At 42.6% G+C, this 15,159-nt stretch overlaps 1 protein-coding gene across 1 annotated transcript in view; it reads left to right on the forward strand.

The window, feature by feature from the left end:
• The window catches only part of LOC126853658 (serine/threonine-protein kinase 17B-like), an 89,426-nt gene that overhangs the window by 68,408 nt on the left and 5,859 nt on the right, over positions 1-15,159 (forward strand). Inside the window, exons 4-5 of the mRNA XM_050599567.1 lie at positions 11,997-12,123; positions 13,380-13,608. Of these exons, the coding sequence (XP_050455524.1) occupies positions 11,997-12,123; positions 13,380-13,608 (356 nt within the window). The remainder of the gene's footprint in view (positions 1-11,996; positions 12,124-13,379; positions 13,609-15,159) is intronic.

Genomic DNA, 15,159 nt, shown 5'->3' on the forward strand with positions numbered 1-15,159 from the left:
CTCAATCGTTAAGCTTAATTCTAGAAAGTAGAAACTATATGCGTACATTCTTTTTATGTGCGCATTTTTCCGCATAGATTTCACCGACAGAGAGAGAGAGAGAGAGAGAGAGAGAGAGAGAGAGAAAGAACATTTGAAATTAGTCGTATGCTACCGTCCACACGCCGTTATGTCACCTGACACTTCGCGGTGGAAGAAATGAAAATAGATCGAGTACGTATCGAGAGCCGCACACATTTCTCGATGATTCATCTAATCCCACGCGCTTCTTTCCCCGAGATGTTTCTAAATTCCATTTAAAACGTCATCGCGCGAGCGCCGTGTCGCGCGTACGATACTTTTTTGGGGGGATGGAAGAGGTCGGGTGGTAAATCGACGACGCGACTATTCCATTAAAAAATTGATGATACATGCGCGAACACGTGCACGATCTACGAAATGATGTAGCGCCTAGAAACAACGTGTGACGATGGAATGCCGACGAAATTAAGCGGGCGCCAATGGGACATTTCCGTCCCACGAAATATTTTCGTACGCGGCGACGTACGAGAGGACGTCTGTACGGAAATAGTCCCTCGTATTTTGTCGTTACTTGCCTCGAGGACAATATGACGTTTCGCATTATAAGCGAATTCAGAGTCCTGCACAATTTTCTCGAGGACTAAAAATAATTCCTCGCTTTGCGACGCGAGAGAGCTCCATTCATAAACAGCCGCGACGTTTCATAAAAGTCACGTAATTGAGCTAATATCTCACCCGTTTTTAGACGGGGTAGATTTAGGATTCGAGAATAACTGGTTCGACGCGACGGAGTCGCCGAACAACGAACCATAAAAAAAGCAATTGAGTCGAGGCGCCATTTAAATATTAAAATAGTAATCTCTTCGGTGCTAAAAATAACTTGTTTAGCGCAGCTCAAACTCTCATTGTAACAATGATCCGAAATAAATCTCTCTTTAACTTTTGTATGCCGTGAAAAAAAAGAAATGACAAGCGCAACGAATAATTTCGTCTCGATCGGCGAAGTAGCCGAAGGGGACGATGAATTTCGTACGCGCGTCATAATACACGACGTGTCGCGCCAAGTGACAACCAGTTTTTCCTATTTGACGGCGAAGATTTGCAATTTGCAATTTGCACACTGCACTCGCGCGTAGGTATACGACGAGATACGTGTTTATCGATTATCGGCGTGATCGATATGGGTGAGCCAAGGTAAGCGAGTTGTATTAATAATGTTCCGGCGGTGATGTACACGCACACAGGCCACGCTCTCGCTCGTTTCCATCTCTCGATCCTGTACATGTCTCCTTTTAACGTGGCTCGCATAACGATGATGATGGTTATACAATCCAATTTACTCGGCTTTCGCAAGTTTACGTTAATCGCTCAATTCATCATCGATCAGTAATATCTGTCAATTTTATGATCAGTATCGCGCTCATTATAAAATTTGTCCCATTGTAATTATGCGTCTTAACTATCGTCATTAGATTCTTTGCATTTACAACAATCATTGGAAATTAAACGATCGTAATCTCACGATTTCGACCTTCGTGGAATTTTATCGATCCTATCGCGATAAAAAGCGACTCGATTACGCGTTTGAACGAGGATGATTTATCCTGATATCACGGTGTTTTTGAACCGATAAGATAATTTTCTGTACAAATGATACGAGCGTTGTTGTGTTATCATGAGCAATTTCAGCTAAAGACTCGTCATTATGAAAGCAACTATTATGCGGGTTTTATCACGAGGCAGAAATTTGTCAAAGCGAAATTTTCGGATCGTTAGTTTGACAAGACGGCAGCTTTATTAGTTCGAACGGATAGGAATATCGCGGCTTTCTCGAGACGTCAGTCTCGGCCAGCAGTGAATCATCATCCATTGCTCGGATATACCCTCTACGGCGTTTTCGATTCATTGACCCGCGAGAGAGCGAACGCGGCGGCGCGTTTATTTTTCGCGCTGCCATTGAGGGAACGCGCCGAGAAAAATAAGCCTTCGACGGCTTCGATATACTTTGGAAGTCGGCCAGATGCATCAGTCGGCTTTTGCATTTTGCGAAGAAAATACACGGCGCGGCGAATCGCGCGCTTTTGTTCGACGTATCGACGCGCCTCAAAGCCCAGACGTGCGGCGGAATTCTTTTAAACGCGCGTTGCACCGCGATGTTATCTACATACTAAATATACAAAGAGATAGATGGCAGACTTTTATGCGGTTGAAGAGACTTCGACGCGATATTTATTCTCGTTTATTCTCGATTTTGCGCAGTTGTTTTTTTTTCTTTTCTTTTCTTTTCATAAAAGTTAAAACGTTGTCTCGCGAATTCTTCGCACGAACGATAATATTTTTCTTCCCGCATTCTCTTTATTATTTATCAATAATATTTCAAGCGTCTCTCGTGACAATTCTGCTGTAAAACGATCGTTATTTCGCGCGAATGTCGCTTTGCTGTCTGGCAAAACAAGTTTCCGAAAGCGATTGATTCTCTGCATTTAAGGAAGAAAGTAAATAGCCATCTCGGCGTTACATACGCGAAATATAAAACGCGGTGACCAGCGTCGACCGAGAAAGGCAATTGGCCGGCGAATAAATTAATCAGCCCGCATTGGGGTTCATCCTAAAAATAACGCCGCGCCACGAATTCACGCGATATGTCGCGGCCAAATATAGATTTCGCGGTTATGAATGGAAAAATGCACGCGAATTCCTTGGCCGGTGGCCAAGGGGCCTTCTTGGCCGGCGGCCACGAACTTTCGGGCGCCTTCTAAAGCCGGCCTCACACCGTACTAGTTCACGCTCGAAACGGAACAGCTATATCCGTCGCCGCAGCGCGCCGGAAAATTCGCCGCGCGATGAAATAGCTCGGCGTCCGCCGGCCGTGGAAATTCGAGAATTTGCACGTCGTGTTAATTGCGGTGTCTCCATATGTTCCCGAGCTTTCCCCGAAGTAACCGGACGATCCTGATGTTCCGTTTTGCATTCCGTCGCGATGAGTCGCCTCGCCAAACGTTACTCATGCACATCCATCACATGAGAAACGTTGGCAAATATTAATTAGGTGGAACAGACGTAGAATTGCGATAAATAAAATGAAGTAATTTAGGATTTCTCTTTTTCATTTTGTTTATTTAATTTTATTTTTCTAATGTAAAAGAGTATACATATACATATAGGGTGAGTCCAAACGTTCCGGCCAGACTTTAAGATTTTATAAGAAACTTAATTCTGAACAAAAAATTCCTCATAAATAAGTCTGGCCGGAACCCTATATATGTTTTTTAATTTTTCTATATACTTGATACGCGACAACTATTTTAAAGATTTTTCCGGGTTTTCAAGAAAATTGCGCGCATATATTAATGAAAAAAAAAAAAAAAAATCATCGTTCCCGTTATGCGGCTGTGCGATCCGCGGTTCTGCGGCTTATCCTTTGCGGCCGTTTCTAGCCGCGGAATGCTTACCGTTGATTCAAGAATAGACAAGAGCTGGTCAGTCTGCGCTGGTCAGGGCACGCTCTATCGAGTAGAGAGAGAGCTTGCAAATATGAAAAATGTGGTCCGTGCATTCGTCCGTGAAATTTGTATAGAAGCGATCATAAAATTCCGATAAAAGTTGAGTGCTGTATATTGGAATGTTGCTTATTCCTCCGTCAGAATTGGAAGCCTTTTGCGCGTGACTATCAAAGTATCATCTTTACGATTTATGATTTAATTGTTGTCAATTTTATAAAAGGCAATAAAAAAAAATATAATGAATCGTGAAAGAACAACAAGTATCTGATCTAAACAATTGATAATGTCCGGAGCGTATTCGAGATTTCTCGAAAATCCTATCGATCTAATTATTCTTAAAATTGAAGGAGCCAAACTACAGAAGAGAGTAATGTCACTGTTTAAATTTGAATTAATGTTTATCGTCGTGTATTTAGCGAAATAAAACGCTCTCCTCTCTCGACGACAGAATATCTTGATCGCAATCGCGTTACAAATAGGTCGTCCGTTCTCGGAGAGAAATCTCTTGGTGGGCGAGCAATTTCGGTCTCGCGTAGATATTTCGTAGTTAGGGATATATCGTTACGAATTTAATTCGCCGACGACTTGTTTATTCGTGCAACAAATCGCCGCCGAGAATGATAAACGTGTGCGAGCGAGCCGGGAGCAGCGAGGATATTACGGCGCGCTAATAATAGACGCGCGCAATAATATCGCGATAAAATCGGCGCGAAATAGCAGCGGGGCTACTTTTATAATCGCGCTCTATTACATATTTATCGTCGCGCCTTTCCCCTGACCCGGGTCGCGCGCACGTGTGTGGGTGTCGCGAATCGAAAATCAACGTTCCCCCTCGAATCTCGCGAAATCGTTTTGCGGTCTCTCGCCAAGGACTCGCAATTGACTGGCGCGCTCTTTAACGAACACGCTAATCCTTTCACCGCGAGACAGAGCAGGCTGAGACTTTGGAACATTTATTCGCATACTTTTCTTTTTTAATCGTCACACTTCTCGGTCAATTAGTAACCTTTTAGGTGTCGCAAGATGACAACTGGGTTGGCCAAGAGCAGCCGGCAAAGCGGCAAAAGCTAATCCTGTCGTACGAAGCGACGCGTCCCTTTCTCTCTCTTTCTCTTCCCGAATCTAATTATCCGAGCAATATGGCATACGATTAGCGTACGTCTACGTCTGCGTTATTAGCGTCGATATTTCATTGTAAAGATAGTGAGTAATGCCTAATTTCACTTTATTGCGCAGTAGAAACTTTTTAGTCGGAAACTCTCGATGAAATTATTTTGCACACAAGACATCAATTATCACACTTTATTTTCTTCGACATTGCATCTCATTTTGATACAGCATCTACTTCTCTCCTGTATATTCGTAACAATAAAAATTCTTTTTTTTTCTTACACATGTTACCTTACGGATCTGTTCAGTATTATCTGGACAGGAGAAAAGAAGAAGAGAGAGAACAACGCGTACTCCGAAATTTCAACATCCGCGCTCGCGCGTGTCGTTTGTTCCGGTGGAACACTCTTTAGAACAATAATAAAGAAAATCGCGAAGAGTGACACGGTACAAAAATGAATAGCCCGTAATGAAGTGCTAAGTAATTGCGACACGTTTTAGTGCTTGTCGCAGTTTTACGTGTTCGCCAACAGCAGCAGCAGCAATATCAGTGATGAGTAATGCAACGGGGAACGTAATAATAATCATTCAAGCGATGTTACGTCACAAGTGTCAAAGATTTTTTTGATATCTATGCAACGATATAACAACGACAATTACACTGATTTTGTAGCCCCAACGACGTCTCCTTCCTTTAGATATAAAGTTGAATTGCAATCGGAACTGGATGTCTACGGAAGATGCCTACGGAAATGAAAATATTAGCCTCTCCGAGCGAGACGCTAAAATATCGCACGTTTAAAGAGAGAAAGAGCCATACGCGCGATAGCAAACCGAGACATCGCGCCATCAACTTTTTACCGCTTACAATAAGATCGTTCTCGTCGTAAATCCCTCAAGCGCTTCTCGTCGTGTAACGAGCGCGATTAATATAAATGCCAAGAGAAAAATATTATATCGCGTATGTGTCTTGTGTGTGGGCAGCTTTAACAAATATTGTTTGCACATTCGATTCGCGTAATATCGGTTCTCTGGCGTTCGCAAACAACACGCACGCGTAGGTACTTACCCTAGAGCCATAAACGCGAGCACGTAAGAATGTACGCGGGTGAAGTTACTCGGATATCCCATTAAGAGCTCGATGAATCGATTTCATCGAGTTCACCGCCTTGCCTAATGAACGAACGGTGATATATACACATGCGCATACGTACTATGTGCGTATATATCGATCGTTTCTCTCCTTCATACATTGAGAGAGATGCAGTTCCTGGTAACAGTTCGCCGCGAGGCCAACGAGCGATTCATTGATGAATCTCGCGCGAGCAGGGTCGATTGCCTTCTCTTCCATGAAAAATCCGATGAAAAGCGACGGATGTCCGACTTTGCTTTAATAAAGCAATCGGCGTTTATTGCCCGAAGGAAACTGCCGATCAATTCATTCGAATTAATTCCTACGAATCGTCGATTAACATCGTATTTCTTCGTAACGCTAGCGGCTAATTAAACAAAGAATTAATTATTTGAAATAACGAATTTATATACACATATATATCTCGCGAGTAAATGATCAAATATTTTTATTATTCGACGTACTGTAAAGTTCAAAGGAGGCTATCGCATTTATTAGTCAGTTAAAAATGCGATGCGAATTAGTGCGCGTATTTCCCGTGTCACGAATATAATGGCCAATGAGTTCTCGTTTATTACCACGAGCAGCGTTTATTACCATAACGCGGAGATAAAACGTGCATGTCGTCGCGATATACGTTATCAACCGGGGCATTTATCAATTATTATTATCACGCATCGTGCGTATGTATTAACGCATGTAGCTAGCGCGAATCACTTCTCAACGTAATGTTTATTTATTGAGCTACTCATTAGGATGATTAAAACAAGGTAATTAAGAACGATATAATATAATATATCTTATGTTTTATTCTTTTTGTCGAAATATATCATTCCTTCTGATTGTGATTCTAACATCTCTGCTTAGAATTATGAACAGACATGTATATTCATATGTAAATCATTATTTTTTACTTATCTCAAGCAAGGTCTAAAGTCTTAAAAGAGGAGACTGTTCGTTCTTTAAACGAACGAAAAAATACGTTTAACGCAAAACCTTGAAAAACGGCGAATCGCAATGCAAGATTTTCGAGGGCAAAAATTAAATGCGCAAAAACAAGATAGCGGAGAGACCGCCTGCAAGGCCCGACGCCTTTTTAGCCGGCGGATTTATGAGGATCCGTCTCTCGCGTTCATTGAAACTTCCGGCGGTCGAGAAAAGGGGAAGGCGGGCAACAACTCGGCCGCGCGTGCGAAACTCTTGCGTGCTCGTATGCGTGCTCCGGCATATTAGGCACGCAATAAAGTTCGAACAAACGAGAGAGAGAGAGAGAGAGAGAGGAAAGAGAAAGAACTCCCGCCGTTATCTTTCAAATTGACTTATGCGTCATAAAAATATCAAGACATAAATATTGATTGTTCGCGCATAAACACGCTCGGCAATATAATTTTAACGAATGTTACTATTAACAATAAAAAAATTATTCGTTATAATTGGCACACGTTTTAATCGCGTGTGTATTATAATTAAATTATTGATTAATTAATAGTATGCATATATTGTAATTAATTATATTCCGTTTTCGTTCGTTCGGCTCACGTCCGCGGATGTTCGTGCTGGACAACGAAAACGGGTAAAGCGACCAGGTCGCCCAACCGTTTATTATTTCGTTGCCTCTCGCTACTAATTGCCGTTTGCTCACGTATGCGCGAGGCGGCTCACGAAGTGTCACACATTGTTAAGCGGATCAGGGGGCTAATTACCAGCTGCTCATTGACACGCCTAACGAGCGCGAGATGTGTCTAACGCACATCCGCGCCGTTAAAAATCTCGCGCCCGAGTTTCTTTTCTCTCGCGGCATTGTGCGCTAAAGAAAAAGAAAAAAAAAAAGAAAGAAAGAGAATCGTCATTTCGAAGACGGAAGACGCACCGTTATCCCGCGGATGATTTCTTGCGGGGACAATGTACTCCTCGCCGGATAATAACGTGGAGATAATTTGCTCCGTTAACTCCCGTGAAATCTCTTCGTGATCGCCTCTCCAACGGGGACATCGCACACGTTTTCGAACTGCTTAATTATAGAAAATATTTCCCCGCATTCTCGTTTCTAATCCTACATAGAAATGTCTTAATCCCCACGACGCGACGGTGGCACAGTTGAAACACGCACGGACAATTCTCACGTCCACGTGAGAATTGTCACGGACCGATGTTTTTTGTACGGATAAGATGAATAGCCGTTGGCGTTTTCGATTTAATGACACACGTCCTTCCTTCGTTTTTGCGCGGGTCTCGCGGCACTTAAGTGCGAACATCCGACAGAAGTTGCCCGCTGCGAGGCGCAGAAACACCTGTTACAATTCGCAAGGGTGCGCTCGATCGATATTACGTCAAGCCTGCCGCATGCAGCTTCTATAGAAGTTGTACAAGATTGCGCAAGAACGGTAAAATATAGATGGCATGTTGCAGGAAGCATGTCAGTCGCGGAAAAAAGAAATGATCGATTTGATCAAGTTACGCTTTATCTTCGTTCGAAACTAATCGAGCGAGAAGATATCCGAATTGTAAGTATATTTTATTACAGCTGACATTTTTCGGAAGATGATTGATGTTCAGCGAATATCAAAGATGACAAAGAAAATATGTAAAGAGGTGCAATAATTTTGGCGAACCTTTTATAATAAAATATGCCAAGAGTTTACAATCTCGCGCGTTTAATTAAGGACGAAGTAAGGTTTTAAAGAATGCGCACGCTTTAAGACTGCGATAAGAAAAAACAAAGCACCTCGGATCTGCTCGTTTATAAAATAGGAGAGCCGGCGAACATTCGTCCACGATTAATTACCTCGATTACGTGACGAGTGCGCGCCGACGTATCGTCGTCGTTTATTAAATGCGCGCACTCAAGTGTCGCGGAATTGCATCCATAATCTTTATAATATTCTTTTTACGTGGGATTTTGAATAAGAATACTTGAAAGGTCATTTCCAGGAAATTTTTTTACAAGATTTGAGTAGACAATAAGATAAATGGTTGAGAATTGATAATTAAAGCTGCGATTTAAATTCGAAACGCATGCTTGTTGAAATTTGGATCGCAGATTTATCGGATACAAACGTCGGTTGCGCGCATTATAGTAAAAGGAAGTGTGGAGATAACAAAGGCAGACAGGCTCATATACTCGCTTCGTTCGAGGATTCAGTTTGTGTGTTACGTTTCGTTAAACCGAGTTACGAGACGAACGTGACCGGGCTTCATCATGAGCTACTCGAGGCACGACGAATAACGCGATTCAAAAGCGGCTTTCGTGACGAGGTCGCAGGTCGTTTCCTTTGCGTCACGTTTCTTTCTTTCTTTCGAAATTTTGACCGGAGCAAGGCCAGCTTGGCCGAAAAAGTCGACATCGTCCTAATTTCTCGATTTTCGTGCGCCTCGTCATTCTAATTTTACAGTTATTCTTATTCATTTATTCAACCTTACATGTAATTTCAAAGCACGATATATAATTCAGATTTGTATCTAAAAATTAATACAAAGTATAATTAATAAAATAATGATTTATATATCCACTCTTGATGAATATATATACCTGTTTATATATATATATATATATATATATAATTAACTCATTCGCGGTAGCGAAATCTCATGATGCGCATCTAATGTCTTATTGTATTTCGTGCATTTGTGTCATTACACGAGTTGCGAGATTACACTAATTTGGCTTCCGGACAATTGAAATGTCGAGTGATGCGGAATCCGGAAAATCTGCTACTGATCCAAGGCTCCGGTCGCGCGTTTCCTTTCTGCGCGCGCGATACATACGACGTAGAAACCAATTCGGGATTCGCGTCTCGCGAGTCCAGGAAGTCGCCCTAATAAGGAACAAAGACATTTCCATAATTAACCATTAACGGACGGCTCGTACGTCAGCTCTCGCGACTCGCATGTTTCTCGAACGTCGCTGTTTAGCGTGGCAATTGGGCGTGGGCGAGCCGATCGATTACCAGGAAAATTGTCCCCGAGAGATAATCGCATCTCGTATGCATCGCGCATTACAATCTCCGCCTGGCGAGGCCCCACCGTGTTATCGATCATGCGCGAAAAAATTCTGCAAGCCACGGATGTTATTTAAATTTAAACGAGCGATGGGAGAGGGAGAAAGAAGAAGGGAGAGCAGGGGGTACGGATATATCAGCACGAATCGTAATTTCTCGTGGCCGGCCCTTAAAGAATGGTGTCATCGATCATGCAAATTTCGCATCATTCGCGATAAGGATAATAACCTTATTTGAATTTAGCGTTAAGTCTTCAATCTTCATTACTACGTCGTGATCCTTGATGCCTCGATGCTTGCTTGCAGAATGTATCATCTCAACGTGTCCGCGTAATGTGTATAGATTTGTTACAGAAAATTATGTTAATATCAATTATGCGCGAGCTTTTGATTTATCTTATTTCTCTTATCAATATAAAAATTTAATCACAAGAATTATAAACTTAATTTTCTACTATAAAGAAATTATTCACACGAAAACAAGCGCTATTTATTTGTCATAAAGCTTGTAACAATACTTGTATTGTATAACGTCACTTTTATAGGATACTGTATTACTGCATCTCTCTTTCAATATAATTTTAGTTTTATAAAAACTACGTGTATATAAATACACTAATTGCACAATATTATTAATACAATATAAACGAACCTTGAATAGATTCATATGTTTTGTATCCCCTCATTCTTGCTCTAATTGAGTCTTTTTTATGATCATCGGCAGGCCCGACGACTTTTGTCACTCTCATAAACGTAATTGTGATCCGCACTCTTTTATTAGGCCCTTTGCAAACTGCACGGCAAACATCTGCGCTCAGATTCGAAATAAAGTTTCCTCATTGCCTTTCTTCTAAGATTCGCTTTACGAGAGCAATACGTTAGGGTGTGCTTAATTAAAGGCATTTAATATAACAACGATGGTTCCCCCCTTCTCCCTCTTTGTTCTCGCGGATAATCGAAAGAAGCGATCGCCACGTGGTTCACCGCGCGCGTTCTCCTTAATAATGCGTCTCGATAATGGCGTCGCTTTAGGAGTCGCGCGACCCGGTACTGAAGACATAATTCTCGGGCAACCTAGGTGGTCGTAAACCAGTTGCGAAGCGTTGACAATGGACCGGCAACAGGCGAACTTCTCCTCTCGTCTCGCTCTCCCCCGACAATCTAGTCGCGTCCACTGGCCTCGTCGTGATCTCTTCAGCATTGTTCGATTGTTTTCCGGGGTAAGAGTGAGAGAGAGGAAAAACACGACGTGTGGGCATCTAGAGTCGCTCCTAGGCCGCGCGACGACCTTTCTCTTATCGTGGAATCGTTTACATTGGCATTACCTCGTGAGCGATGCGGATGATGCCAGACTCCTACGCGGTGCTCTCGCGTTGTTATAACGTGATTGTCGGATGCCTCTCTCTTCCACCTGATTGTCAAAAATTACCGCATCGCGTTTTTCTTTCTCCGCCTCGTCGGTCTTCGACGATTAATCATACGCCGCGCCGCTGTAAAAAAATATCTATCGCGAAGTCTCGACGCGGAAGTTATTATTTTTCGAAACTTTGCGAGGCACGTCGGGCGATATCTCGATATAATTAAGATCCGAATTAAAATTCCACCAAAGTAGAATGTGCTCGAGGCTACCGGGCTAAAATTAAACCGCGAACTAATGATCGCACGACTGTATTTTAACTTAAAGAAGGAAATGTATAATTACAATTATAGGATAATTTATTGCTACATACACTTTCATGGTGGCGCCGAAATTCCTCAAGCATTGGGTAGAGAGAAAAATGCTTCGGTCCGTTCGTTCCTGCGTGTCTCTTGATAATTGGCTGGGACCACGAAACATCCAAGAGCGCTTTGTCCGTTTGTTAACCGACAAGAAAAGAGAATACCGAATCATCCTCCTTCGAGAAAAGAAGCTTCGCTTTCTCCATATTATTTCGTGGCAGGAAATTGACATTGTTGCGGGAGATTACCGGGAGATAAAATTCTCGTTTCTTTTCTTCTCCGTGAATTTTACAGGCCACGCTTTGTGCTTTGTGAAATTTTTTTAAATTATATAAGTGCATAATATATAAATTTATAGCTAAACGAAATTAGTAGGCTACATCTTAGCAAATTAAAAAAAAAAAAAAACCGTATGTACATAAATTCTATTTTGACAAGGCAGTTTTTATTGTTATATTATTTAATAATAAAGAATTATTTTCTTCATTGAGATTTTTTCTTTTTAATGTTCCAGCCGCAAAATTTGGTACTTACTGGAGAGTTCCCGGACTGCGACGTAAAATTATGCGACTTTGGCATATCGCGATACATCAGCCACGGAGCGGACATACGAGAAATTTTGGGCACGCCCGATTATGTTGGTGAGTCTCTTGTTCCACATGCGTACCACTTATTTTTTGCGAAAATTACTCCGAAACCTATCGTTTGCGAAATACGCGATAACGTGACGGAAGAAACTTTCAATGCTAATCTGTCAGCGCAAACACTCGGGAGTTCGCGCGAAAACGATTATAACCGTACTCGACACCTGCGCGTTTCCCTAACACCTCGCGTCCATGCGTCATTGAAAGTAATATAACCGCACAATCCTGATAGCGTTGTCCGCTTTTCACGCGACACCATATACGGAGCGTGCGGTTTCCAGCCTCGAAAGTCGATTTGAGTACTTTTGTGCGTTCCATGCAATTTTTTTTTCGACCTGTGTCTTGCGCCACCAAAGAGTTTGTTCCATTAGGAAAACAGCCGCCTTGCATAATTGAACAGAACAAGCCACTTCGCGGCTAGCTGAAGAACCGCACGTGGTCGCCCGATCAGTCAGAAGGACCTTTTACGATTGCCGTCGCAATTACGCATCGCGCTAACGCATTCTCTGTTCTAACGATAAGTGGACGAAGATGTTAGGTAATCGTCATTCGAGAAACGGAGGAGATCGGAAAGCCTCGGGCTGATCTATCGGATTTTGGATGATTATAAAGCTATTTGAAATTGTTCTGAAAAAAAAATTATTATTTCGAGAAACGCGAAATTAGATTGAATAAAAAAGAATAAGAGATTGGTCTTAATTTCGAATGAAAAAAATCTCGATCGTTATTTTCTTGCTCATAAATTTTAATTGATCAATTACCATCAGCTTTGAGATGATTCGCGGAAATTAACGAGACCGTTCGCGTGATAAAACAGCCCGCGGATGTTCGCGGTGATTAAGCGGAGCCGGGTGCACAGAGGCCGAAGAAGAGAGCTCGGAAAAACTGGCGCGATCTAATCGGAAACGAATCGATACAAGGTGGCGATTCGAGCACACGATTAGCGTTATTACGCAACGAATGATTCGATTCTACGACGCATAACATCGCGACGATTACGCGCGCGCAAAGCCTAATATGTCCACGGTTACGATTATTATTATTCCGTTGAAGAGAGAACATGCGCGCAAACTCCATTAAGTAACTTGGTGTGCCATAATAGCGGCCGTAATAACGAAAAGACTGAGAGAGAGAGAGAGTTATTTTTCTCGGATTTAATTACGCGTGACTCACACTTTCTAGCATTCTACGGTTTAATGCATCATCCGGGAGAATCTTTGCCTCCTTGTATAACATGCTCGTCTGTGTTACAGCCCCGGAGGTCCTCAATTACGAGCCGATCAGCCTGGCCACCGACATGTGGTCCGTCGGCGTGCTACTCTACGTGCTGTTAACGGGATGCTCGCCGTTCGGCGGTGACACCAAGCAAGAGACGTTCTGCAACATCAGTAGATGTCGTTTGGATTTCCCGGATGACCTCTTCGAGGATGTCTCCGAGGAGGCGCGCGATCTCATGCGCAAGCTGATGGTTAAGGATCCCAAGTAAGCACGATATTAATCGCGCGTAATCGATATAAAAGTCGAATGTAAACGAAAAAAAAAAACGAGATTCGAGAAATTCAACTCGGATGCGAGTAAAACAACGCGTGGAGCGTTAATCGCGCGAGACCGCGAGATCCATTGATCATTCCGAGCCATTCGTCGTCGTCGTTTGCCATTTATCTTCATATGTTCCACTTGACTCGACTCGAAAGATTTCCATTCGTTATTTCGATGCGATCGAGACGTCGTCGCCGCGAATTACGTTACACACCCACGTCGTATATACCCGCCGTCATTTCTATGCCGTATTTCTCGGTCGATCGATTTCAGTCTCGGTCGTCTCGGTGTTGAGAAGCTCGTCTTAGACGGCGAGTATCGGCATGCGCGTCACCGGAGACGCCGAATTCCTGGACCGATGCAAAGTAATTCCTTCACGGAAGGCTGCGGCGATCTACCGAGAAGTTCCGGCGCTTACCTCGAAGCGAAAGCGGATACTTGTACTCGCGTTGATTATATTGTTACTTATATATGTCGGCATGTTAGCCGATTTCCTAGAACGAAAACAATCGCGTCACGTAGACGCGTATCGTTGCAGGCGACGCGACATTCCGCGCCTGTAACCGAGATGATGACATCGGCGATGACTGACAATTTGATGAGTGCGATCCGATTCGGAATCAGCGGTATCTTTGAGATTTAATCGCGTCGCGACGAGAGAAAGCTATTTGCGCTCACCGAGAATCTCGCGAGACGTTTGTTTTTGTATTCTCGCGAGATGGAATGGAATCCATTAGATTCCAGTAACTGTTTATTGATCTGATGTCATACAGATTCTCAAAATGACAGCCTGAATCTGGATATCTGAAATTAATTTTTTAATTATCAAAGTCGTTTTTCTGAAAGTTTAGAAAAGTGTTTAAAAATTCAGACAATGTGTCTGTAAGAAAACTACAGATATTTTGTCTAAAGTTTCAATCAATCATTTCTTACAGTGTAATTGGAGACTTGAGCTTCAGATTATCGGATTTTTATCAAGTTATTAGCTCTAGTTTTTATTTCGTTATACAAGATGCAGCATGAAAACAAATAGAAGTAATTATTCAAAGGCATACGAACTTACTTAAATATTACGAATTAATATTTCGGAATAAAACCGCTAGTCTAATTTGTTGATTGCGCGCAAAGTCTTCCTTAAATTGCATTTAGTATTTAGTAGTTTCGCATTTTTTCTGCCCGTCTTAACGCTTCGCGGATTATACCGTGCACAATGACGACACTGTGATTCCACCGAGATGCATTTATTAGCTCGTCCGGTCGAGGATAGGAACTGTCATCGTCGAGTCTTGCTCTTCGCGAATACGGCGAGAAAAACGATCGGCGCCACGTCCGTCGACTTTCTTCGAAGCGGGAAGAGCGAGGAAGGCGAGTTCCGCTGAAAAACTCGTAGGTTTCCTTATCGCGCGAACAGCTGAGAGGAAGTCGCTATCCGGAATATCCACGTCCTTCCCCTCCGCTTTATCGTGCGAAACCCGCATGACTTATCGTCACGTC

This window comes from Cataglyphis hispanica, chromosome 12, assembly GCF_021464435.1.
Source record: "Cataglyphis hispanica isolate Lineage 1 chromosome 12, ULB_Chis1_1.0, whole genome shotgun sequence".
NCBI lineage: Eukaryota > Metazoa > Arthropoda > Insecta > Hymenoptera > Formicidae > Cataglyphis > Cataglyphis hispanica.